The sequence below is a fragment of the Arvicanthis niloticus genome, chromosome 22, assembly GCF_011762505.2.
Source record: "Arvicanthis niloticus isolate mArvNil1 chromosome 22, mArvNil1.pat.X, whole genome shotgun sequence".
Classification (NCBI taxonomy): domain Eukaryota; kingdom Metazoa; phylum Chordata; class Mammalia; order Rodentia; family Muridae; genus Arvicanthis; species Arvicanthis niloticus.
The window spans coordinates 6,130,661-6,153,233 of NC_133429.1; the positions used below are offsets into that span (position 1 = coordinate 6,130,661).

At 40.3% G+C, this 22,573-nt stretch overlaps 1 protein-coding gene across 2 annotated transcripts in view; it reads left to right on the forward strand.

Annotated features, from left to right (window-relative positions):
• The first annotated feature begins 3,816 nt into the window (after positions 1-3,816).
• Washc4 (WASH complex subunit 4) overlaps positions 3,817-22,573 on the forward strand; it is a 51,984-nt gene continuing 33,227 nt past the window's right edge. Inside the window, exons 1-13 of one of the 2 annotated variants that reach the window (XM_076919767.1) lie at positions 3,817-3,975; positions 6,843-6,982; positions 9,514-9,567; positions 9,653-9,718; positions 10,308-10,353; positions 10,978-11,045; positions 14,953-15,035; positions 15,502-15,544; positions 15,941-16,044; positions 16,768-16,888; positions 18,545-18,668; positions 18,765-18,892; positions 19,955-20,115. In XM_076919767.1, coding sequence (XP_076775882.1) covers positions 3,915-3,975; positions 6,843-6,982; positions 9,514-9,567; positions 9,653-9,718; positions 10,308-10,353; positions 10,978-11,045; positions 14,953-15,035; positions 15,502-15,544; positions 15,941-16,044; positions 16,768-16,888; positions 18,545-18,668; positions 18,765-18,892; positions 19,955-20,115 — 1,199 coding nt within the window. In that variant the 5' untranslated portion in view covers positions 3,817-3,914. Of the gene's footprint in view, positions 3,976-6,842; positions 6,983-9,513; positions 9,568-9,652; positions 9,719-10,307; positions 10,354-10,977; positions 11,046-14,952; positions 15,036-15,501; positions 15,545-15,928; positions 16,045-16,767; positions 16,889-18,544; positions 18,669-18,764; positions 18,893-19,954; positions 20,116-22,573 lie in introns of those variants that run through there. The other variant, XM_076919768.1, reaches the window with a different exon arrangement.

Here is a 22,573-nt window from a genome sequence, read left to right on the forward strand (position 1 = left end):
GCCTGAAGTGGGGGTGTGTAGAGAATGAGAGAGAGACAGAGAGAGACAGAGACAGAGAGACTGAAGCTCAATATAGTCAGATCACTCAGTGCTAATACAACATTTTTTTTCTCTGTAAATTATAAGGCTGTGTACTTGCTTTTCAAAAGATTATATTTTTAAAATTCATGTCTCTGTGTGCAGATGCCTGGGGAGGCCAGAAGAGGACATTTCATCCCCTGAACCGAGTTAGGGCTTTTGTGAACTGATGGACATAGGTGCTGGGAATTGAGCTCGGAACCTGGCAGAATAGTTTGTGATGATGATTATTAGGCAACCATAGGTATAGGACCCTTCCTTATGACCTCCTGTCTTTATTAATTTTGGGGTTTTTTGTAGGGTTGACATTAGACCCTATTTTGTTTTAACATTTTACTTATCTATGTACATCTCAGGGTGTGCATGTGAAGGTAAGAAGGCAACCTTCAGGAGTCAGTCCCAGGGACTGAACTCAGATTATCAGGTTTGGTGGTAAATATCTTTACCTGCGAGGCCATCCTACCCTTATAAGACTCCGTTTTGATCCTGACAACTTTTGCATCTTATTTACAACTTGAAACTCATTTAACAATAAGATCAACCTTTGACTGATTTAGAACAAGAAGATGAGAAACAGAAGACTGTTCCACGCCCCTTCCGAGTCCCCTCGCCCACAAGAGAGACACGGGAGGCAGTGTTCGGGTAGTTACTACAGCGAGGTTTTATTCTTGTACAGCTGAAGCGGAAGACACCAAGCCCGGAAAAGGCACTGCTTATATGCACCCTAGAGTGGCGTGTTCACTTCTGATTTGCTGTTCACTCATCACCCCATATTATGCCCCGGGATGGGCAGTGCCTTGGCGCGATTTCACCTCTTGCACCTGCGCGGTTTAGTTGTTTACTTGTGGGAGCACCTGATGCCCGCGCCATCTTGTAATGGAGAATGTTATCACCGCTCGCCGCAGCTCCTAACAGAAGACAGTGCCATGGTACCCAGCCTGGCATAAGTGGTCATATCACTATTTACTAAGCCATGGATCTCATACAGGTTGGGAGGCAGGTTTTGGAGTGAAGTACCCAGAATTCAGTTGTGGATTCAGTGATGTTTATTAGCTGCCCATGTAAAGTTCTTGTGTGGAGAGCTTTTGGTGCCACCTTCTAGGAATTTGCAGAAATTTGACATTGGGCTAGGACAAGGATGTAGGCTCAAGATGAATACAGCTGAGGAATGTTTTCTTTGTATCTTGATGGACCCTTTGTCTCTTGTTAAGACCCTGAATACAGTGATCATGGGACCTTTGTTTATGCTTTGTTTGTTCCTTAACTACCCTGTTTATGCCTTGTTTGTTCTGTGACTACTTTGTTTATGCCTTAGGACTGACCATATTCTTTGTATGTATGTACTTAAAATAATATAAAGACAGACCAGAAAAAAATCAACCTGCTTCAACTTCAGCACTGGCTGGAGTCATGTTACAATGTTCTCTCTAATTGTCTTTTCTTTCTTTAATCCTCTCTCCCTCCCTCCCTAGAGACCCTGTTGACTGACTGAGCTGGGTTGGTCATTTCTGTGGAAATGTCCAGTTGACATAGCATGAAATTATAATTACATTTAAAGGCCATATCACACTTTGGTGATAAAGAAATGTCTTCTCGTGCTCTTGGCTTTCCCCCAAATATATTTCTGCCAAGCCTTTTCTTTTTTTTACAAATCATCATGTTCTGAATTGTCCACTTTTCAACTTTTCCCCAGATTTTTGTTTCTGTTTAGATTTTGTTAGAAAAAAAAGCATTTTCTAATTTCTTTACAGTGCTAGGCATGGTGGCACATGCCTGTAACCCCCGCACTTAGTAAATGGAGACAGGAAGATCAGGAGTTCAAGGCCAGTTTAAGCTAGATAGTGAGTTTAAGGTTAGTCTGGGCCACCACAACAAAAAAAAAGCCCTCTTGTTATATATAGATTATGAAATGAGTACAAAATGCGTACTAGCTATTAACAAAGTATTAGTTCTTTTATTTAGAATTCTAAATGTAAGCATCTAAGTAAAATTATTACAAAAGGAATTTTGAAATAATCTTAAAACACACACACACACACACATTCTGCTGTAATAATTAATTGCTAACTCGAAAGCCTGAGACGAAGTCACTGTGAGATGCTTGCCTGCTAATGACCAAGTGTCTCAGTGATGCAACCGCCGTCAGAGCTGTTCCCTCTGCCACATAAATCCACTTCTTGTGTTAACAGCTACTGGGTTGTTAGTTTCCTCCTCCACTCCCAGGCTAAGTGATCCTTATAGAGTTGCTTCTTCCTTTACACACAGCAACCGTGGAGCACGTGACCTACGCTAAGCCAATGGGTCCATTCCTCCTGGTATTTGGAGTTCTGAGATTGGCTGAAAAGTGTGCTCAAGTAAAGAAAGGCTCATCACTGCTGGCAAGACTTGATTCTGGGACTTTTGTTCAAGTTATCAGTGTGCTCTTTTTCTCCCGTGGGTTGGATTTAGTCTTGTGATAATGTGAGACTGAATTTGCCAACAGCTACCATATGGAACCTAAAGAAAGGTGCCAGAACAGTGCTCGCTCCAGAAACTGAAAATTCCAGCAGGCCATCCTGAAGCCAGAGGCATGTGAAGTCCACTTGTGTTTGTCAGCTGTCCCTGTAACAAACATTTTTGGTAGGAAAAAAAAAAAAAAAAAGCATTTTCTAATTTCTTTACAATGTCCGGTATGATGGCACAAGCCTGTAATCCCAGCACTTAGTAAAGCACTTTACAAAGTAAAGATGTTCATTTGTGGCTCAGATCTGTAGAGGTTTCCCTCCATAGCCTTGTCACAGGTCCAGGAGCAGCAGGGATGCTCTCAGCTATGATAATGAGATCTTGTCTCAAAATAAAACCAAGTCCAACCCTCAACATCTCAGAACACATTCTTCAAGAGAACATTCTATATTGATTTTCTGGTATCTTATAATGCAAATAATTTTAAAACTCTGCTTGAAAAAGATTCAGTTAATAGACACAAGAAAAATTTAAGAGCCACTTTGTATTTTTGAGCACCTTATCTTTTCCAAATATATATATTTATATGTTTATGTTTACATCGATTGTAGATGTAACCGCAAATATGCATTGTTCTAAACTTGCCTCCTATCCGGTTTTGTTGTTGTTGTTTGTTTTTGTTTTGTTTTATGCCATTTGAGACCTATTTCATTTTGTAGCTCTCTAGGAGGTCAGAGTATGGACATCTTAAATTTTATATTATTATTTTTTAATGATATTTAGACTGCTTCATAGCAGTACTTACTAAAAACCTGATATAAAGCTTTTTGTGTAAACATTAGGATAAATGTAGAACTCGGGGTAACACAGTTCCCACCCCACCTTCTTAAAAGCAAGGAAAGGAAGAACAGTGATATATGTAAAGCAAGCCCAGTAGTGAGATTGCTTGACGGCGTTCTTAAAGTCATTACTCTTTTACACAGGTCTTTCCCAACAAATAATCAGCACAGGAAGTGCAGTGGGATCAAGGAATGGCGAGGGTAAAGACAGAAAGGGAGCTGGTGAGACAGACTGAAGGAGTTACTCCATAGGGTATTTAAAAAGAGCCTGGAGAAACGGAATGTGCCCTGAGAACAGCCGCAAATGGCAGCGGGGCCGGAGTAAGGATGCAGAATGCCAGCAGCAGCCGTCGCTATGGCGGCCGCTCCGGGAGCAGGCGGACGACTCGCTTTCCCAGAGGCTCCCGCGGTCCGCAGGGCCGAAAGTCCACTGGCTCCGGCGCGCGGGGGCGGGGCCGAGGCCGGAAGTCACGTGCAGTGACAGCGGCTGGGGTGAGGCCCACGGCGCGGCGGCGGTGGCTTCTCTGAGCAGTGTCTGTGGGAGGTGTCGCGGTGATGGCCGTGGACACTCTGTCGCCCGACTGGGACTTCGACCGCGTGGACGACGGCTCTCAGAGTAAGCCCAGGCGTCGGGCGAGGCGGGCCGGGCGGCGCTGCGGACAGAGGACGGCGCGGTGCTGCGCCGCGCTGCGCAGCCGCCCTCTCGGGACGCTCCCGCCGGGTGGGACTGGGGCGGGCTGCGTGACCGTGGGGTCGCGTCCGGCCCCGCACTCGCACCCCGGCTGTCCCTCCGGGTAGTGGTGATTGGCCAGCGGCGCCGCTCCGTGGGGCGCCCCGCGAGAGGCCAGCCTCCCCGGTTGCCCATCCCGTCCCAGGGTTTGCGCCAGATGCTCAGCCTTCAGTTCTAGAAGAGTCTGGGTTCCCGTTTCGGTTTCCTGTTATTCTTTGCTTCTCAAGCCAACTTTTGAAGTTTGGGTTCATGTTCTTAGAACCACAGAAGACAGCGAAAAACAGCTTTCCCTGGCCTTAAAAAAATCAATCAACACTGGAATATCTTACCGCTTCTCGGCCCTTTATTGATTTTTATATAGTTTTCAAAACCCTGTAATTGTCATTGCAGCTGAAATGGTTTTTAAATCTGTTTTATCTTTGTATTTTTAATCATATCTGATTCATGAAGTCAAGTCCGATTTTATGTTTAAAATCACTTCTAACCCCCAAAGCCTCATAGTTTGTTTCAGCAAAATGTGCAAGCCAAACTAATTAGAGAGACTCTGGAGGTTGATTTATTTATTTATTTATTTATTTATTTATTCTGTGTAATAGAAGAGAAATTGGGGCGAGTTGTTTGAGAATTTTTAAAAGGCAAACCTTTCCATAAAGTAGGAATGCCTTTAAAAATAAATTAGAGCTGCATTATGAATTATTTTACAGAGACATTAGAACACGTTCAGATTTCCATGTAATTGGGTTTTACTTTGTTCAAGGTGCTGAGCAGTTTTTAGGAAACATTTCTTAAGGTATAGGTCTTACTCATCGTGAAGAAAAGTCTAGATGGAAGGATAATAGCCACCACCCCACCCCACCCCCCTTTTTTTTTGTATTTTTGGTTTTAAAGTGAACTGCTTCTAGTCAGGTGTTTACCCCACCACCTCCTTTGTGCCCTGAAGTTCCTCTTCAGTATCTGACCAAAGTTGGAATTAGGGTATACTGGGTTCCAGCTTTAAGTTAGTGAGCATTTTTAAGATACTGAGGACTGGGGAAAGGAGTGGATACAGGATGTGAGTGAGGACACGATATAAAAACCATGTATGTATGTATGAAAATGTCTTGGTGAAACTCATAACTTTGTATACTAACTTTAAAAAGAAATAAGAAAACACCACCAAGAAATGCAGTTTGTTGGGAGGGAGTGTGGTACACAGAGAGGGCCATTGGTTCTTAGTCTCCTTGTACTTTAACTTTGATGAGTTCACAGCTATTTGTTATCTAACTGGCGAGGAATTTAGTGTTTCTTTAGCGTGTTTTTCTAGTGCAGTCTTTAAGAACCCATTTGCTGGTCAAAGGATGCTTTGGTCATTTCCCATGTTACAGAGTAAGACATTAACATGGGATTGTTAGCAGTAGGTAAGAGATCTCTCTATGCCTGGTTTTCATTAATTTGGGGGCTGTGAATTGTAAGTAGACTAATTGTTTTTCCACAATTCCCTAAGTGAGTGCTGCTGTAATGAGACAGGCGTCTTAATGAACTGGACTGATGCCCCTGATTCACAGCCTCAGTGCAGAATAAAGGACAGATGGCTATATTTCATACAGTGTGAGTCAGAACATACTTTATTTCATAAGGGCTCCACACTTCAAATTTGAAGGAAAAGCATTTTTTTTAAAGATTTATTTATTTTTATGTATATGAATGTACTGTAGCTGCCTTCAGACACACCAGAAGAAGGTATCAGATCCTATTACAGATGGTTGTGAGCCACCATGTGGTTGCTGGGAATTGAACTCAGGACCTCTGGAAGAGCAGCCAGTGCTCTTAACCACTGAGCCATCTCTCCAGTCCAAAAGCATTTTTTTTTTTTTTTTTTTTTTTTTTTTTTTTTTAAAGAAGACAAAGACTGAGTAAAGTTACACACATTGGTAAAAGAAATCAATTGGAATTGAATTTCTGGAATAAGTAACAATTCCTAAGAATGAAATATTTTTAATTTTAGTGAATAGGCATATGAAAAATCGAGCTTTTTCCCGTGGCTCTACGTTACCTATTAGTATATAAATTCTGTAAATCCCAGCTTTTTTTTAAATATTGTTTTATTTTACATGTGTGCACAGTGTCTACAGAGGCTGGAGGGTAATGTTGGAGCCCCTGGATTTAGAGTTAACTACCTCATGGGTGCTGGGAACTGAACCCCAGTCCTCTGGAAGAGCAGCCAATGCTCTTAGTGGATAAGCCTTCTCTCCAGCCCCCCTCAGCAGCCAGTATGTTTTATCAGGCTTTTATATCTTGATTATAATAGATAAACAATTGAACAAGTAAAGCATTTGGTAAGCTTGGTGTTACTGAAATGATAATATTATGTAGAAGGTCAAAAACCTCCATGTAAAAGGATTTGGATGTATTGCCAACATTTTACTGTGTACTGAATTAGCCAACCTTTTAAAGTTTGCTCTGTAACAACACAGTTTGTACCTGCTCCCATAGTTGATTGTCTTTGCAGTAGAGGTGTGTGGTATCTGGACCCAGAGTTATCTGAGACATGGTTAGAAGCTCCAGACCCTACGGTAAGGGGCTGCAGCCTTTCACGTACTTGTACATATTTGGAGAAAATTCAAACCTGAATGACTTTTTAACTTTGGAACTTCGTTTCCAAGAAGTGAGGTATTCCATAGTAATAATTAACAGTGGTTTACTGCGGTTTTTGAGATTACTTGAAAGTAGTATTCTGCCATTCATTACTTGTAATGTTCTGTTTTAAAATTTAGAAATTCATGCTGAAGTCCAGCTTAAGAACTACGGGAAATTCCTTGAAGAGTATACATCTCAGTTGAGAAGAATTGAGGACGCCCTAGATGATCTGATTGGCGATGTTTGGGATTTCAATCTTGACCCTATAGAATTAAAGGTCTGAGTTTATTTCATATATATATATATATATATATATATATATATTTACTTATTTTAGAGCATACTACCTTGTGTTAAAAGTAGACAATATGTTTTTATTTAAATTCTAAGAGTGAATGAAATTGGTAACTCCCCCCACCCCAATAAGCTACACAATTTTAAAAATTTGTTTTCTGAAAGAATGACAAAAACTCAAAATATAATAACACAAACTCCAGTCATTTGAGCTATCCATTGGTTTTTATCTTCAAGAAAATGCAAACAGCTAGATGGAGCACACAGGCTTTGTCTTTATTGTGGTTATTTTACACATAGTCAAATATATGGATTTTTTAAGGATGTCTCATTGAATTTTGCTGAATTACAGAGCTTATCTACCCCATATTCAAATGAAGATAGAAAACATTTCTTTCATTCACCAAAAGTAACCTTGAGTGCCTTGCATGAACTTGGGGGTCCTAATATGGGAATTTTTTTTTTCAAGATAGGGTTATTTTGTGTAGCCTTGACTGTCCTGGAACTCACTCTGTAGACCAGGCTGGCCTCAAACTCAGAGATCTGCCTGTGTCTGCCTCCCAAGCACTGGGACTTTTAAAGGTGTGTGCCACCATTGCCTGGAGTAGGAATGCCTTTTTAATGTATTGTGTGTCACCACTAAGTGACAGATAATATATACTGAGCACTCCTGTGCCACCCACTGCCCTAAATTGTACATTACCTTTCTTTCTTCTTTCTTTTCTTTGTGTATGTGTGTGTGTGTGTGTGTGTGTGACATGTAACTCATAGACATTACGAGCTAATGGCCAGGGACTCACTATATAGCCCCCTGGCCTCAAATTCATAGTAATCCTTGAGCTTCTTGAATGCCAGAGTCACAGGTGTGCATCATGACGCTTGGCTTTAGTTCACCCATGTATATTGTATAGCTTGGTGGCTTTAAAAAGTACATTCAAGGAATTCATTGTCCATGAATCATCATCATCATCCATTTTTGAACAGTTTTCCCTAAAAAGGATGTCCAGTACCTAAAACAAGTCACTGCCCTCCTCACCCCGCCACAAGCATCCCCTAGTCACTGGCCACCCGTCAGCTACTGTGTGTCTCTGGGGATTTATCTCCATTAGACGTTTTGTCTGAGTGAGATCGTGTGATATGTCAGCATCCTGCCTGGTGTTTGACTTCAGAGCTCATCTGTGGTATAGCCAGTGTTAATACATGCATAGTTTTAAATTGATAAAAGTTTTCATTCTATGGAACCCTCATACCACATAGTTATCCATTCACTGGTGGATAGACATTGAGATTTTTCCACTTTTGGCTGTTGGAAATTATGCTACTTATGTGTCTTAAGTTTTTATGTAGACATGCTGTCATGTTGCACACACACACACACACACACACACACTCAGAAGTAGAATCATTGAGTGCTCTGGTAACTATATATAACTTTCTGAGGATTTTATTTTACATATACTTTGGCATGATGTGTGTGGAGAGAGTACAACCTGTTGGAGTTAGTTCTTTTCATCTGTATGGGTTCTGGGCATTGAACTCAGATCATCTGGCTTGGTGGCAAGTGCCTTTTTTGATTGAACCATTTTGCTGGCCCCTTTCTCATCTTCCAGACTATTTCCTGATGTGGCTGCACTATCCCTAACAGTGATATATAGGAGTTTGAGTTTCTCTACATTATTGCCAACCTTCAAGATCATAACCATCCTCGTGAATGTGACATGATACCTCTTAGTTTTGTGAAAGGATGACATTGTCTCAGCTTTTCTCTTCTACCAATAGAAGCTTTCAAAGCTCTATTTTATCCTCATATACAGCCCTTTTCCTCCCCACTTACTCTGGGACCTGTCTTTAGTCCCTTGATTGGGCAGTTATTTTGTGTTCCTGTTCTGCAAGAGTCATAGACTCAGATAAGATCTCTATAGAAATTACAAAGTAAGTGAGAAAAGTTATTTTTAATTTACATATATAGTTTATTGTTAATATGTAACTAAAAGAAAGGTCCATTTTTCACATAATAAAAATTAATTTTGGGTGATAATCAGGAAAGCTTTATGTGCAAGATAAAAATGAATCTGATTTAGATGATAAAAATGCCCACACTGTATTTTGTTTCTGAGTGTTGGGTTCATTCTTTTCTTCAGTGTTCTGCTTTGTAATAACTCCAGTTTGGCTCTTTTAGTTACGATAGTTTATTAAATGTATGTTTGCATAACAACTTCCCAAATGATTGTGCTCACTATCAGTGTGTTGTTAGTGTTTTCACACCTTTAGGCACTTTGTGCCCTAGAGCATGGCTAGAACCGTTCAGAGCACTGTGTTGTGCTGCAGGTGTTTCTTCGTGACTGTATTGTACTCTCCGTACTGTTTTGTGATTATCTTAATAGTTGAGCTGATGGTAATGCTGAATAGAGTCTAACACAAGTTCAATGTAATTCATTTAATCCCGTGTATTTAGAATTTTCAGTGGTTTTTTCTTTTCAAGTTAAGAACTGTTCTTTCTCATTGTTTCTGTAGCTTCTGCCATATGAACAGTCCTCCCTTTTGGAACTCATAAAGACTGAAAACAAGGTATGTGACCCTGAACCTAAAGTGTGTTAGAAAATGCACTCACTGGTTACAATGTACTCTTTTCTGTTTTCACTTACCAAACCAGGTCCTCAACAAAGTCATCACTGTTTATGCAGCCCTGTGTTGCGAGATCAAGAAATTAAAATATGAGGTAATTGTTTACATTCTTTAAGATCATTTAAAAGTAAGTGTAGGCTTAAATGTGTGTAGTGTGCAATAAAAACTGACCACTGAATGATCCACTTAAAATGCTAGTAATGCTAGCAGTCCTAACAGTAAGGGCTCTGTACTGTGACCCAGCATTCGCTGAGATGACGAAGCAGGTGAAGAAGCTGGGGCTTCAGCAGGTGTCACTGGTAGTCTGCACACCCAGAGTGGGCAGTGATACCTGTCGCATGGAACTTTTTATATGGGTTTGGAACCACTGAACTTCGGTGGACATTAGTAGACATCATTTCTCCTCTCCCTTTTTATATTCTGTAACTGCTGACTGAACTAGTGGGAAGATGTGGGTAATGAGGGTGGTCAGATGACCAAGTAAAGGCTGAAGCAGGAGGCTGAGTTTTTCAGCGTCAGCACTTGTCTTTGTTACTTTAAAGAGAAGCTGAATTTATTTGAAAGCTGTTTTTAAATTTTGAAGAAATTTATCTGTAAATGATGTTGTGACATGTTTTCAGAGAATTAAGAGCATAAGAATTTAAAAGCAACCTTTTAAATTATTTTAATTTCCTTTAAAACAGGCTGAAACTAAGTTTTACAATGGTCTTCTGTTTTATGGTGAAGGAGGTAAGTCAAAATTTTAGAATTGAATTTGTTGCTCCCTTTTAAGACAGTGAAGTGAACAGAAAGCTAACAGACTATTCAAGAACTCACATGACTGTAGAGTGTATAGAGAACAGCCAACACGTTTACTTTATTTATTTGTGTGTGTGTGTGTGTGTTTGTGTGTGTGTGTGTGTGTGTGTGTGTGTGTGCGCGCGCCTGTGTGTGCAGTGTGCATGTTCACAGAGCCACCCTGTGGGTGCTATGAACCTAATTTTGGTCCTCTGGAAGAGCAGCCAAGCGGAGCACTCTTAGCTGCTGAGCCGTCTCCAGGCGATAACATTCTTGGTTGTTCACGGGTTTGGTTAAACAAGTGAGGAATAGAATGGTGAGTCAGCAGCACAGTCTCTAGGATGGTAGATAGTGCATCAGTGAAATTGGCCTGTGTGGACCAGATCTTTGGGTCCTTTTGGCAGTGAGGCGTGCCTGGTTGAAGGTGTATATCGTTCATGACATGTCATTTTTTTCTTCAGTGTAAAAGTCCAGTGTTTTCAGTACTGTGCACAAGTGAAAGAATATTATTACCTTTTGTCTTTGTTGCTGAATTTAAATAAAAAGCCTGAAGTAAAATTGATGCTGTTTTTAAAGCTACAGATTCCAGCATGGTGGAAGGTGACTGCCAAATTCAAATGGGGAGATTCGTTTCATTCTTACAGGTAACTCCTTCTTTTTGTTGATGTCTTTAAGATAACTGATTTTTACCATCTCTCAAACTATTTATTTACTTATTTGAGACAGTCTTACTAGGTAGCCTTGGCTGTCTTTGTAGACTAGGCTGGCCTCAAACTTATAAGAGATTCACCTACCTCAGCCCCTTCACACCCTGGGATTAAAGGTGTGTACCACTATTTATGGCTGAGCCTTTTAAAATTTTTCATCAAAATTACACATAATTTAAAGGTTCTGGAACCTTCAGTTACTGAGGACTTGTGTATTCTGAGAGTGAGCCATTTACTTATAGTGTAGTAGATCATACTCCTAAAGGATTTATAAGGGATTTTAGGTGAATAAGGTATCACGAGACCTGAACAATTCAAAAATTGTTTTAATATTTTAATCTTTATTAAATTAATTTAATATTTTAATCTTTTTATATGTAATTTGTATAATTTCATTTATGGAAAATTTGTCTTTTTTTTTTTAACTTAAAGATGTTTTTGCGGGGGGCTAGGGAAATGGCTCAGTCATTAAGAACACGAACACTTGCAGCTCTTCCAGAGGACTGCTCTTCCAGAACTCACCCATGTGGAGGCTCACAAGTGTCTATAACTATGTTTCCAAGAGATCCATCCAGCACTCTCTTTTTGGTTTGGGCACTAGGCACTCTCTTGGTGTACAGGCATACATGCAAACAAGACCCATACACATAAAAGGAAAATAACAATTTTTGAAATTTGTTCTTGCATGGTAGAAGTGGCTCGTTGGTTAAGAGCATGCACTGTTTTTGCAGAGGACGCTAGTTCAGTTACTTACACCCTTATTGGTGGCTCATCACTACGTGGAACTTCATCTCTAGGGATCCAATGTTTGTGGTCTCCATGGGCACCTGCACACGTGCATACATATACACAAGCTCACACACACACATACTTGCTTGAAAAAAAAAACTAGACTTTTTAGAATTGTTTTTGTTATTATAAACCATGCACGTGCATGCACACACACACACACGATTGATCACACAGGAATTGGAAAGCTGAAGAACAAAATAGTGAAGACTTCCAGAAGAAGCAGGTCACATTTCCTCATCTAGGGACAAAAGAGAAAAGTTATGTTTGTGAGGTGACATCTGGCATCTTAGGGAGATAGTCTTCATGTGACTAGTGCTCGTACCTCTGAGGGTGCTGCCCTGGTTCAATGCAGCTACCTCTGAAAAGCAGTTTGAGGTTAGGTTTAGAGTGCTGAAAGAAGCAGTCCAGCTCTCTAATGGGAGCTGCCGCTGTGGGGCTGAACTAGTAGATTATCTGATGGAAACAGCAAGAGACTGGGAAGGACAGCCTTTGCTGCTTTCCTGTCACGTTGTCAGAACCTGACGGGAAGTCTGCTGCATAGAAAGGCTGCTGCAGATATGTGATTTAAAGAGTCAGTGAATGTGAGTTTTTCCTTTTAGTTTTATTAAATTTTGTATTTCTGTTGTAAGGAGATTGAATTTGGTATGTATAATAAATTGAGCTCTCAGCCATTGTGCTGTAATCAGAGGATTACAGTAGCCCCTAGAGAGGGGCTACTGATTCAAGCTCCCAGAGTCTAGCAAACACGACCTTTTCCTGTCTGTTTTTTGATATAGGGGTGGAGTCCACTTCCTCTGGCTTGCCTCTCTGTTTTGTTTGGCCTTCCAGCTTCTCTGTACCAAATTACCTATGTGAAATACCCCCTTTTAAGGAAAAGTAAATGGTATTGATAACATATTTACATATATAACTCATGATGGAATACAGTTAGATACTAAGAAGGTTACTACACTAAAACAAGTTAACATGCCCACCATATCACATAGATGCTTATTTTACTTGTGTTGGCAAAAGCTTTGATGATAATGAAGCTGTGATACTATGTATATAATATATAATTATGTACAAATGACTATTATATACATAGATTAATAATCACTAGTGTGAAATGCTACAAGACTTAAAATTGTTTGAACACTAATAAAATATCACCAATGGAAAATTCTATACCCCAAGGAAATAATTACCTCTGGACTATATGTGTAAATGAGTTTTGTGTTTAGATTTCTTTCTATTCCCTGGCTAAGGTATCGTATTACCCATGTGCAGATGCTCTTGAATGGAGAAAACTCTGCAGTGCTTGTGGTATGGAACATTTAGACTGGGCTGTTTAGCTTATATAGGATAGCAGGGCCATGCCGTCTTCTCTGTCTGACAGTAATGGCTACCACATGTGTTTCAGCTCACCTTCTCAATGTATCTTTGCCCATTCTTTCAGGCTTTCAGTGCTGTTGATTTCCTTGCATTCCTTTAAGACCTCAAGTAGCCATATTCTGTATATCAGTGTTGGTGCCATGTATGTGTGTGAGATTGCTTTATATGTTGAGTGTTCAAGAGTACAGTGTCTTTAAAACAGCACTGTAAGCTACTGATGCTCCTCGGGTACAGACGGGAAAGGAGCAAATGGCCATATCTGGCTTCTGGTGGGATTTTTTAACCATCTGACAATCTTTTAATTGATTTTTTTTCTGTTTCTGTCTCATGGAGTCTTTCTGTATCTGCTCTGATTTCTGCTTTCTTGTCATGCTTTCTATTTTTTATTTTTCTGTTATCATTTAACCTTCAGAAATTAGTAACAAATGTAAAACTAGCTGTTTGAAATTACAGTCTGTTATGTAGCACATTCAAGATTCTTGTATCGCAGCACTCACAGCTGAGTTAGGCTGAGTTAGGATCATGAGTTCAAGACTAGTCTGGCCTATGTAGCAAAAACCTGTATGAAAAAACCCTTTAAAGTTCAAAGACTTTAAATTCTGTTTAGGTCTCACTAATAGCTGTGTAAAAAGTTCACTGTCCAGACATCATCTGATGTATTCCACAAAGTAAGTGTGCGTGCGTATGTGTGTGTTAGAAACTGCTCTTGTTGGTGGGGGAGACCAACACATAAAAAGCAATGAAAATTATTATTTAGGGCTTACAGTTTAGAATAGATGCAGGTTTAATAAGGTTTTAAGTATTTTAGATGGGAATTTGTTCTATAAGGTTAAAGGTTGAGAGCTTTAAAAAACATCAGAAAGTCTAGGTATGGTAGATCTGAATTAATAATTATTGATAAACATTCTTGGGGTAACTGATTTGCATTCGGTGTGTGCCAAGCTATATATATGTTTGGTATTTTTAAAGAATTATTTATTTTCTGTATATGAGTAGTACATTGTAGCTGTCCTCAGACACACCAGAAGAGGGCATCAGATCCCATTAGAGATGGTTGTGAGCCACCATGTGGTTACTGGGAATTGAACTCAGGACCTCTGGAAGAGCATTTAGTGCTCTTAATCACTGAGCCATCTCTCCAGCCCCATATATATGTAATTAAAGATAACAAATGAGCAGGGTAGTGGTGGCTAAGTATGAGGGAGGCAGAGGCACATTGGATCTCCGAGTTTGAAGCTAGCCTGGACTACAGAAGAAGTTCCAGGACAGCCATAGCTACACAGAGAAACCCTGTTTTGAAAAAACACAACGAAAGATGACTAGGGAAGTGATTTAGAGTAACTTGTGGAGATTGTCTTTGTTACCCTTGTAGGTTGGCAGCCATTTTCACTCTTTAGATCTTCATTCACTTACTGGGAAGGGATGATTGGCCCTGCTGTTTAGGAACTGTATGAGTGACTGAAACAGTAGACTCAGTATAAAATCGTGAAATTGTGAAATGCAGGGGTAGCAGAGAGAGGAATGACCTGGCCTGCAGGAAGAGAGAAGTGTTGCTTGCTTGGGATTCTGAGCTCTGGCTGCTGGGTAACTAGAGCTTTGGTTGTGTTACAGCATCCAGTCCACATATCCTGACATTGAAAATGCAGCCTCTTAATGTGTACCCACCCTCTCATTTCAGGAATTGTCCTGCTTTGTGACGAGATGCTACGAAGTGGTGATGAATGTAATCCATCAGCTGGCTGTCCTGTATATCAGCAACAAGTAATGCACTGTAGAAGTAGTCTGAATTTTATAAGATAGCAGCAAGGACTTTTTGGAAAAATAGTTAATAGAAGTAACTTATTATTTATTTACTCAGTATACATGCTTAGGATGTTCAGACACTATGGAGGTGTGTTCCTTTTTTAAAGTGTGTATTTATAGATAAGTGAGATTCCATTCTTACCAAGTTTATAAACCTGATTTTGTCTGAATTTTTTTCCTTCTGCTTTTATGCCAAGGCACATTCTCTAGGTTTAAAACAAGTAAGGTTACTCATTGGCCCATTGTCAGATCTTTAACCCATGAATGGAGCACAACAAGGGCTCTGTTCTGGCTGTGCCTGCAAGTTTAAGACAAATACATGCTACAATTCTAAGAGCTTATGCTCCTGTATTTATTTCTTGAGTTTAGAATGAACTGTGACCAAAAATGATTTTTTTTAAACTTGGATATTACTTTATTATAGGATAGGACCTAAAATTATAGAGACAACTGGAGTTCATTTTCAGGTAAAAGTTCATTTTTCTATTTTACATAGGGATTTGACCAACTAGGACATATACTAATGCTAGCATGCCACCTCCGCCTGTGTCCCCGTTGCTGTGTGGTTGATGAGCCCTCACTTGCTATGATCTGTCACTTGTACTTTTTCCCAGTATGCTCCACTACAGATTTTCTGTTGTCAATAAACAGATCTTTAGTATCACAATTAAGGAGGAAATATTAAGCAAAATATTTTTGATTTAGGCTGGCGGTAACATTTGAGGGTCAGACCTGTATCATTATAAACCAATTGATGCCGCCTTTCACTAATTCAGTAATTAGCCCAATGTGTTTTACTTTAACAGTTCACATGAGACTTCTAACTAGTGACTAAATGATAATCATTAAAGGTTTTTTGACAGACTATGTATGAGCACTTGGGAGAACTGCTAACAGTTTTACTTACCCTGGATGAGATTATCGATAATCATGTGACGCTGAAAGACCACTGGACTATGTACAAAAGGTATGCCGACCAAAATGTTTTTTAATAGTTTTACTTTGTACAGCTGATGTGCTAATTTTGGTAAAAATTAAAATACTAATTATTCTGATTCTTTAAAAGACCTAGAGATGTATACTGAAAAGGAATTCATGCCCAATATTTATTTTTATTTGTGTGTATGTGTATATGTTTGTGTCTGTCTGTCTTCATGTGTGTCTGCACATGGGTATGGGTACTTAGGCCAAAAGAGGAGGTTGGATTCCCTGGAACCAGTCATAGGCTTTTGTGAGCCACCTGATGTGGGTACTGGGAACCAGACTCAGGTTTCCTCTGTAAGCACTGAAGTATTTCTCTGGTTCTGTCATGTCCAGTGTTTTCATGAACACAGTCAGCCCCATTTATAGACAGGTTTTTGTTCTTAAAGTGTTGCAGAATGGTTATGATTTGTTCTTTTCACTGCATTCTGTTCAAGTGAAAGTTTGTGCCTCACCCTGTTTATTAAACACCCTGGAACAGTTATTTACGTTTATTCAGTTTACAAATAGTCTTTAAATGTTTGTTATATAAAACAACAGGCAATTGAATTTAAGGGGGTAAAAAGAAAGATAAACATTCTAGGATTGTTCCATTTACATTTTCCATGTGAAGAGTCAAATAATAATACAAAATTTTTTTCTTGGAATATTTTTACCTTTTAAGAATTTGTTGGGTAGATTTAAGATCTTTCTTTAAATCTTCTACAAGGTTGCTGAAATCTGTCCATCACAACCCTTCAAAATTTGGGATTCAGGAGGAAAAATTAAAGCCCTTTGAGAAGTTCTTGCTGAAACTGGAAGGGCAGTTACTTGATGGAATGATATTTCAGGTAGGTGGAGCTGTATCAGGGCAATGTCTGCGCTCTTAGAGGTTGGCGCAGCTCAGCTGCAGGAGGACATTTTGATAAAATACTTCTGAATTTCTTTTCTTTAGAAAGTGCTTTGGCTTTTAAAAAATCATCACTATTAGTATATTAAAGCATAACCCAATATCTAAAACAAAATGAAAAGTTACTTAAAATGAGGGCTTTAAAATTAAACTGTGCAAAAATATAAAATTGAAACAGGCATGGTGATGTACACCCTTATAATCCCATCACACAGGAGGCTGTGCATGAGTAAGGCCAGCCTCGGGTACAAGCCTAGGCCACCTTGGGATACATAATGAGAACCCATCTCAAAAGAAAAGAAAGACAAAAATCTAAGGATTTTAAAGTCTAGGTTGTAGTCATTTGCATTAAGTACTGTTTGTTACTAGCTTCTAGATTTAGGTTTTTAAGATTGCCTTTAAAAAGTCTGAAGGGCTGGGGCTGCAGTTTAGTGATAGAACATGCACTTCTTAGCATGCTCAGGGCCCTAAACCTAAAAAGGAACAAATCAGAACCCAAAGCAAACAACAGAAAGGCTCAGTTGGCTCTTCCTGCACCCGTGGATGTGACTTGAATGTACACAGATAAGGTGCCTTCTAAGTGACAGTGGACTGAAACCAGCTAAAAACGCCCCCTTCCTTGTTCTACAGATAGACCCTCACTGTGCTGCCAGAAAATCCATCCCTTTCTCCCCTGTCTGCGTCCCTTTATGTTTGGTTTTATATTACCACAGTTTTAACAGATTGGCCCCGGCTCTTTGTTTTTAAAATCAGTTTATCTCTTAGATGTAAATAAACATTAGTAATCTCTTAGATACAAAATGTAGTTATTGTAGCTCTTTTTTCCTGGGACAGGTCTCACAGTAATTGAGGTGCTGGGCACTGCGACTGTGCCCGTTGTCTCCTCGCACTTGGAAAGGCTAACAGGATATAAATATGAGGACAGTTGGGGCTACACAGTGAGACCCAGCACACACAGGCATACGCACACGCATGCACGCACCCCTCCTAAAGGGCGGCACCCTTTAAAGAAGATGTGGAGAGATGACTCAGCAGTTAGGAGTGCTGGCTTGATAAGGACCTAGGTTTGATCCCTAGGACCTACTTGGTGGATCGCACCCAGCAGCAACTCCAGTTTCAAGGTATCTGGCACCGTCTTTTGGCCTTTGTAGGCAGTGCACGCCTATAAGTACAGAGACATACATGTAGGCAAAACATTCAAACCTGTAAAAGTTTAAAAATGATTTCAGCTGGGAGTGGTGGAATACAATGTTAGTCCCAGAATTTGCAAGGCAGAGGCAGGCAGATCTCTTGAGTTTGAGGTCATCCTGGTCTACATAGTGGGCTACATGGACCCTTTCTCAAAAACAAAAACCTACTTTCCAGTGTGTCAGCAGTGATTTCTTCCACTCATCTCTAAGCTCCATTCTGTGTGTTTTCATGTGGGGTTTGAGTGCCTTATAACTGGCACTCATATAAGAACATGCGCGTGTTCCATCAAAGGACAGGAGAGCCAGATTTGGTAATTAAAATGAGTTCCGAAGTGTTTGACCTTACCAAGGTGTTTGATAGCTTGTTACTGAGAGTCTGCGTTTCTGTTCAAATGTTTCCTGTGTAGGCCTGTATTGAACAGCAGTTTGATTCTCTCAATGGAGGAATATCTGTGTCGAAAAATAGCACTTTTGCAGAAGAGTTTGCACATAGCATTCGCTCAATCTTTGCAAACGTGGAAGCCAAGCTTGGTAATACAAATTTCTTGTTTGATTTATTTATCAAGTTTGCATTTCCTGAAGGATTCAGCTATTATCTGTTCTATTTTTATGTTGTTCTTTTATCAGGTGAACCTTCTGAAATTGACCAGAGAGACAAGTATGTTGGAATTTGTGGGCTCTTTGTACTGCACTTTCAGATTTTTCGAACTGTTGATAAGAAGTTTTTTAAGTCTTTATTGGATATTTGTAAGAAGGTAAGAATTTGAAACTTCTTATTTTTGGTTTGCAATGTAAGTTTTAATAATGCTAAGATATTTAAAAGTACTAACAAAAAGTTTATTTAAAAAATGATTTACTTTTTATGAAATGTAACTGTAAAAAAGAAAATTCGGCTGGGGAGGTGGCTCATGGATTAATGCTTGCCATCTGTTGTGAGGACTGGAAACCAGCTTCCCAGAACTCACATGAAATGTTGTGTGAGCATGGCAGCCTGCCTTTAATTCCAGCAGTGCTGGGTAAGGCTGACTTCTGATACTAGCTAGCATGTGTCAGAGAACAATGGAAGACACCTAGTGTCAGCCATGGGCTTCAGTGCCCACATGTGTACATATATATATATATAGTGGGTGTTCTGTGCATGTGTGTGTACGCACATTAACTTTGTTTTATTTCTGAGACAGGGTCTTGCTGTGTAGTGCAGGCTGGCCTCAGTCTCAGTCATCCTTCTGCCTCAGCTTCCTGAGTGCTGGCATTTCAGGAATGTGCCCATGCCATGTCAGCACTGTTACCATGGCCTTGCCTCCTCCTTCCTTTGACTTGTCCCCTTTGCCCTCATTCTTACTAGTAAAGGAGAACAGATTAAATTGTTATTTTCATCTTTGCTATTTTCATGATAGGAGACCCAGTTTCAGAATTGAAACTTAGTGTGTGTCTGGTACTATCAAATAATAACAGACCATGAGGCATTAGCTATCTTTGTTTTGTTTTTTTTTTTTCTAGTATTTTATTAATATGCCCTGGCAGTAAAGTTATGAAGGGTTGAATTTTATTTTGCTTTTTATATATTATTATTGTGAAATCTGGTGTGTGTATGTCTCTTTGTCTATTAATATTTAGGCAGAATAAAGTTGCTGTGCTCACGGCCCACTGGGAATGCTTTTGTTCTTCCTACAGTAAACATGCGGGGAAGACACACCTTGCAATACATTGAGGTTTTGGTAGTTGTGTTTTCTGAGCTGCCTTCCCTGTGTGTTGTAGCACTGTTCAGCACAATACCATCGGGCCTGCGTTTTACGATGTTCCCCTCTTCCCTTCAGGTACCAGCCATCACTTTAACTGCTAATATTATTTGGTTTCCTGATAATTTTCTGATTCATAAAATGCCAGCAGCTGCCAAACTTCTAGACAGAAAAAGTCTTCAAGCCATTAAAATACACAGGGACACCTTCCTACAGCAGAAAGCTCAGTCACTTACCAAGTAAGTTTTATAAAACAACTGTAAAGAAAATGTTGAGATATTTGATGCTGAAAGTACTTGAGTCACAAGATAAATGTACCAACAGACAATGTTTACCGTTTCTGTATTGATTGGTTGTCTTTACATTTATTTATTAATTTATTTAGTGTATCTGGGTATGCATGTGTAAAAGAGGACAGCTAGTAGAAGCTGGTTCTCTTCTTCTACCATGTGGTACCTGGACCCAGATTCTGGTCCTTAGGCTTGCAAGGCAAGTTCTATTTCTAAGCGTCTTTCCAGTCCCCAGATTGATTTTTCAAGAACTTTGCTTTTTTCTTAAAACCCACCCAAACAAATAAGAAAAAAGCTATTTTGTGTGTGTATATGTGTGTGGTATGTGTAATGTGTATGTCATGTGATTGTGTGTGTCTGTCTGTTGTGTGTATGTGTTGCTAGAGATAGAACCCAGAAGGTGTCACCTTTTAAGAGGGCCACAAACTGTAGTGTCTGAGATGAGCAGGATGATGGCATTAGAGGACTGGGAAGCCTTTTCTGCTGAAGCCGTTAGCGGGATCTGAGGGAAAATATACTGGTGTCTCTGAATGTGTATGAGGCATTCAGATTCAGGAGGGAGCAGATTTGACGTCTCTGGCTGTACCTAGAAGGTAACACTAGACTTTGAAGGGACAATGACAGGTAACAGTGGACCTTTGGAAATGCAGCAGGCTTTGGACAAAAGACTGTAAGGTTACCTCGTGGCCCCACACCATCTTCACAGGGAATGAAATGAACATAACTAAGTTCACTGTTATGTCCCAGGAATCTCCAGATACTTCCCTGGTCTCATCTATGAGACACAGTAAGTAGGAACACCCTGTGAAGCAGACACTCCTGCTCCTGGTGTTGCCATTTTCTGATTAAACTGGAATACAGAGATGAAACCTGAAGGTTTAACAGCAGGCGGCCAGCCAGGCACTCTACTCTCAAGTCTTAAGTGCCATGTGCTTCTCTCAGCTGTTTGCCATGACTTCAGATGAGGAGAGGGAGGCTTTGAAAAGCGAGCTTGGTCAGCCCACACTCCAGAGTCTTGCCGTGTGCCCAGGAGGCTGTTGGAAGGAAGTTTCAGTAGGTGAAGATTGAACGTTCTCTTTTCCAAGACCCCTTATCTGATAGAATTTTACCCCAATGCTTTTTTATTTACTTAATTACTTGTTTGCTTGTTTGTTTGTTTGTTTGTTTGTTTGTTTGTTTGTTTTTAAGAGACAAGAGACTCTCTGCATAGCCCTGGCTATCCTGAAATTCACTGTGTACACCAGGCTGGCCTTGAACTCAGAGAATTGAACTTGGAGATCCACCGTCTCTGGCTCCCTAGTGCTGGGATTAAAGGAGGGTGCCACTACCCCAGCTACCTCTAGGTTTTTTGGGTGTAAATACATTCCTGTAAAGTCAGTATAGAGCTCCATGATCTGAAAGGATGGTGGTTTGTTTTGTTTTGTTTTGTTTTGTTTTGTTTTTCTTCCAGTTTCCTTGCAGTTGTGCCTAAGAAACCTAATATTCACTCTGCTGTTGTAAAACATCAGGGTAGGTGATTCTACTGCTTGAGAGAAAGCTGCAAGTGACAGCTGTCTGCAGGCAGTTCTGTGGAAAGGGAGCTGGGGGCTGTCCTCTGCTTCCTGCTGTCAGTGGCCCGGACCTCTCGGGTAGAGTTGGTGCACAGCTGCATTTTATTATCATTGGATCCAATGGTTTGATACCGGGCAAGCTGCCTTTGGGGTGGGAGGAGTCTGAGCTTTTCCAGAGACCATCAAGTTCCTATGAAGATACTGACACTACTTTTTACCAGGGCAGGGGATTATTTTTCCCTTAGTATTTCCCACATTTATACTTTAAAATGGAGCGAATAAATTGATAATTGAATTCCTCCTGCCCCCCACCGCCCATCTAACACCAAAAATGTTGGAACCACCTTGAAACGCAGTGATGATCTACCATCTGGCTGTAAGAGTTGCAGCAGGACTGATAGGAAGTTCTGCTTTGTCCACAGTGTCTGGCCTGAGGCTGATTGAGCACTTTTTATTATGTGTTACTGTGGTCAGAATTGGGTTTTCCTCCCTCAGTTTCTTGAGTGCTGGGGATTACATGTCACCTGCCTGCCATACACTGTACAGTGAGTCCTCTCCTCTCCTCTCCCATTTCTTTAGCTCCTCCCTCCCTCCTGCCCTGCCCCTCTTTCTTGTTCCCTGCTCCCTCCCTCCTGAACTCTCTTGCTGTCTTTGTTTGCTGCTGGGGCTTATCCTGACTTAGAGACAGTGTCAGCATGTGTCGTTGGTTGACACATGTTCCTCCTCCTCGTCCTCCCCGTCCTCTCCGTCCTCCTCCTTGTGTTCTAGCCATCTTGGGATTTTGTTATTACTGAGCAAGCTGGTATAGTTGTGAAAGCCTCGGGCTTTTGTACTTGTTGGTCACACTCCTTAAACTC